We start from the raw sequence: 3,675 nt of genomic DNA, 5'->3' as shown, positions 1-3,675 counted from the left end.
TTTGCGAGAACGTGGCTATTACTTTGAAGAAAAAATCTACTATCTAGTTTTCAAGTCCCAAAGGTGATACAAAGAGCATCATTTGGGTGCCTCTGACACAAGATCTTGACCCTTCCCTTTCCAAGGTTTCATGACCTAATAAAATATTTTATTTCAATTAGGCTAAAATTTTTTGCATTGCTTTGGTTCAAATTAACTCAGGGAATTTTAAAAAACAAAACTGATTTGGTTTCCTGCTGAGTGAAAAATTTTGAATCTAGTTGTGAAGGGAGTTGTGGCAAAGTAGTGGTTTTAGGTTTAGTGTTTGATTCTAGACACTGCTTCCAGCCCTTGCTACAGAACCACATTTAGAAAGGAACGCCTGTAATTTAGTTACACTCCCACAGTCAATGGAATTTTTCTGATGTTTAAGGGGCAGGTAAGAGCCTTTGACAATTAGGAAACTTTCAGAGATTTGTACAAGGTCCTACAGAGTGAGTGTTCCATCTGAGATATCATACACCCCAAGGTACGCGCAACTGTATGATTCCTATTTTAATTGTTTGAAGACTCAGATCTTCTACTACTTGCTGTGTAATCGGGTAAATCACTACACAAGTCTCGGTTTCTTATATATAAAATGGGTCGAATATGCCACATGATCCTGGGTTCACTGTTAGTTTCGTGTGGGTTTTTTGTTTTTCATAAGGATCCAAAAAGGAAAGGAGAATTTCTGCTTCCTCGCTCAGCGTCAGCGTCTTGAAGTGCCCCGCCCTCCCATCCACCCACGACCCATACCCATCTCCCACACCACCCACCCCTTCCTTGAATTTGTGCGTCAGAATACTGTTCTAGTCCAGACTCTACCGCGATGTGATACGACGTCTGGCAACTCCACATCTGTGGGTTTTGGTCGCCACCCGGGACACTGGTACGGTCGGCACTGACCCTATCAACATGGCAGCTGGAAGTAGCTTGCAGGAAGAAGAAAGGTGTGGCACTGAAGGATCACTTCCGCTTCCGTCGGCGCCAACGCTTTCGTTTCCCGTGCTACCGTGACTAAGATGGAAGCGCTTTTGGAGTCGCGGTGCGGACCGGCCCCTGGGCAGTTTTACCGCATCCCGCCCACTCCCGGTTCCTCTGTGGATCCGGCGTCCGCGCTCTACGGGGGTCCGATTACGCGCACCCAGTAAGCTCTCGGCGCCTTAGCCTGCGCAGGGGGAGGGACCGTGGGGCCTGGTGCGGCCGGCAGGTTCTGGGAGCCGGGGAAGGCGAAGGGGGCACCCCGGGGCACGCTAACGGCGCGGGAGCTCGGGGAGGAGGGTCCCGGAGAATGAAAGGAGCCGTTGAAAGTCAGAGGCGGAACCCACAACGCGGGAAGCGGGCTCAGGCTCTCCCCCCGCGCCGCTCCTCTCCAGACCACCCTCTCTCTCCAGGAACCCCATGGTGACCGGGACCTCGGTCCTGGGCGTCAAGTTTGAGGGCGGAGTGGTGATTGCAGCAGACATGCTGGGCTCCTACGGCTCCTTGGCTCGTTTCCGCAACATCTCTCGCATTATGCGAGTCAACAACAGCACCATGCTGGGTGCTTCCGGAGACTACGCTGATTTCCAATATTTGAAGCAAGTTCTCGGCCAAATGGTGTAAGTCATCTCGAGAATAGGAGTAGTTTCCAAGTGGGGAGGGGAATACACTGTTTTTTATCCCCTCAAGAAGTTCTAGGGTGGAGAAACTTGAAGCTGCAGCAGAGGACAGGGAGACTTGGCGTGGAAGATTTGAGAATGTTTGCAAATAAGTAGTTTTAGTTTATTTTAGTTTAAATGGGGAAGATTGTGGTAACATCTTTTGGGGGTGGATGGAAACCCCGACTTCCGTTCTCTCCCTTTTTTCACAACCAATTCTTTTTAAGGATCGATGAGGAGCTGTTGGGAGATGGACACAGCTATAGCCCTAAAGCTATTCATTCATGGCTGACCAGGGCTACGTACAGCCGGCGCTCCAAGATGAACCCCCTGTGGAACACCATGGTCATTGGAGGCTATGCTGATGGAGAGAGGTTGACTTGAATACAAATAACTCATTTCCTTGACTACCCAATCTGTAGTGCCCGTGTATGTCTGTCTCTTCCCCCTGAGTGACTCCCACTTCTACCTCAGACCCCATGGTCCCTTCCTACAGCTAAGATACAGAAACCTAAGATGACCTATTGTGTCCTGTTAGCTTCCTGGGTTACGTGGACATGCTTGGTGTAGCCTATGAAGCCCCTTCGGTGGCCACCGGTTATGGTGCATACTTGGCTCAGGTAAGTAGCCAATTGAGGGATGAGGGATAGAAGACAGAAGGCAGGGGGGGGTTAGTGGTTGTCTGCTTGTTCTACCCTTGAAATTCTGACATGAGGAACAGGCTAGGATCTGTACTGCTGGGCGGATGGTTTTCTTTTTGGTCCAGAGGCCATAATGACACGGTGGGGTATGTCCTGGAGGGAGTCAGTATACATGTGCTAAGAGAGGACACCCTAGAATTTCCCCTTCAAGTGGGTCTTAGCACAAGCAAGCAGAGTTCATTTTGCTGAGGCAGTAGGTGGAACGTCGCCTTTTCACTCATTTATGATTCTTTTCACACTGTGGATTTGCGACAAATCGCCTGGTATTCAGCTCGTGATATCTCCCATGTTCCCCCCCACCCCCACCCCCGATATCCCTAGCCTCTGCTGCGAGAAGTTCTGGAGAAGAAGCCAGTGCTGAGCCAGACTGAGGCCCAAGAGCTAGTGGAACGCTGCATGCGAGTGCTGTACTATCGAGATGCCCGTTCTTATAACCGGGTGAGAAGTGTGAATAATAAGTGATGCGGAGCTAATTGGCAGGCTTTGCAATCCCCGAGTCTCTAAACTTTGAAGCAGAGTGCCCCATTTCTGTGTCTCCTGTTTTCACCTTTGGGAAAGACCCTCCACTTGACCTTTGACCAGGGACTTCTTTCACATAAGGGTTGGCATTTTCATTGAGATCTCTGCTTTCTTTCAGTTTCAAATCGCCACTGTAACTGAAAAAGGTGTTGAAATAGAGGGACCCCTGTCTGCAGAGACCAGCTGGGATATTGCCCACATGATCAGGTGATTGAAATTAAAATTACAGTAGAAGAGATAGTTGGGAGATCCCTTGGTTGCAGTAAGCTTTGTTTTTCCGGAGGTCTCAACCAAAAAATTCTCTGGGTGGCAAGGGTTTGGGCTGAGGATAGAGCTGCTTTTACGAATTGATTCCTCACTCTATGGCTTCACCATTTTATTATGATCTCTTCCTTTTTAGTGGCTTTGAATGAAATACAGAGGCATTATCCAGAACTGAAGTTGTACCCTTCTTCTAACTTTGAACTCGGCTGGTTCAAAGGTACTATTCTTTTGTAAAATAAATCCTTTGAAACACTTGCTGAGTGGTTGTACTGTTTTACTAGGTCACACCAAGAGTGAAACTGCTAAGTACTGCTGTGTGCCATCTCCCTCCCTGGTCAGAGAACCCTTTGGTTCTTGGTTCTGGTAGCATATATATAGAACGGTCCGCATGATAATACCAAAGACCCATTACTGTCTTCATCTGGGTCTGTACGGAAGGCTGCTTTGTACAGAAGTCAGACTTAATCTTTGTGTGGTAACATAATTAGCTTTTAACATTTTTCTTCAATGTTTTCACCCATGCACTAGTC

General features: G+C 48.2%; 1 protein-coding gene across 1 annotated transcript; it reads left to right on the top strand.

Moving 5' to 3' along the window:
* The first annotated feature begins 1,006 nt into the window (after positions 1–1,006).
* Positions 1,007–3,400, top strand: PSMB4 (proteasome 20S subunit beta 4). The gene is made up of 7 exons (XM_004285205.3): positions 1,007–1,168; positions 1,416–1,622; positions 1,889–2,035; positions 2,200–2,281; positions 2,684–2,800; positions 3,000–3,088; positions 3,282–3,400. Exons 1-7 carry the CDS (start codon positions 1,044–1,046, stop codon positions 3,292–3,294), a joined length of 780 nt encoding a protein of 259 aa, XP_004285253.1. The 5' UTR covers positions 1,007–1,043; the 3' UTR covers positions 3,295–3,400.
* The last annotated feature ends 275 nt before the right edge of the window (positions 3,401–3,675 follow it).

This window comes from Orcinus orca, chromosome 1 (genome assembly GCF_937001465.1).
Source record: "Orcinus orca chromosome 1, mOrcOrc1.1, whole genome shotgun sequence".
Lineage (NCBI taxonomy): Eukaryota > Metazoa > Chordata > Mammalia > Artiodactyla > Delphinidae > Orcinus > Orcinus orca.
Note: the sequence above shows the minus strand (reverse complement) of the source record. Positions and strands in the feature narration are given on the sequence as shown.

Coding starts and splice junctions, on each gene's coding strand:
- PSMB4 (XM_004285205.3), top strand. CDS start 1,044: ATGGAAGCGCTTTTGGAGTCGCGGTGCGGACCGGCCCCTGGGCAGTTT. Junction 1,623..1,888: donor CAAGTTCTCGGCCAAATGGT/GTAAGTCATCTC, acceptor ATTCTTTTTAAG/GATCGATGAGGAGCTGTTGG. Junction 2,036..2,199: donor GGCTATGCTGATGGAGAGAG/GTTGACTTGAAT, acceptor GTGTCCTGTTAG/CTTCCTGGGTTACGTGGACA.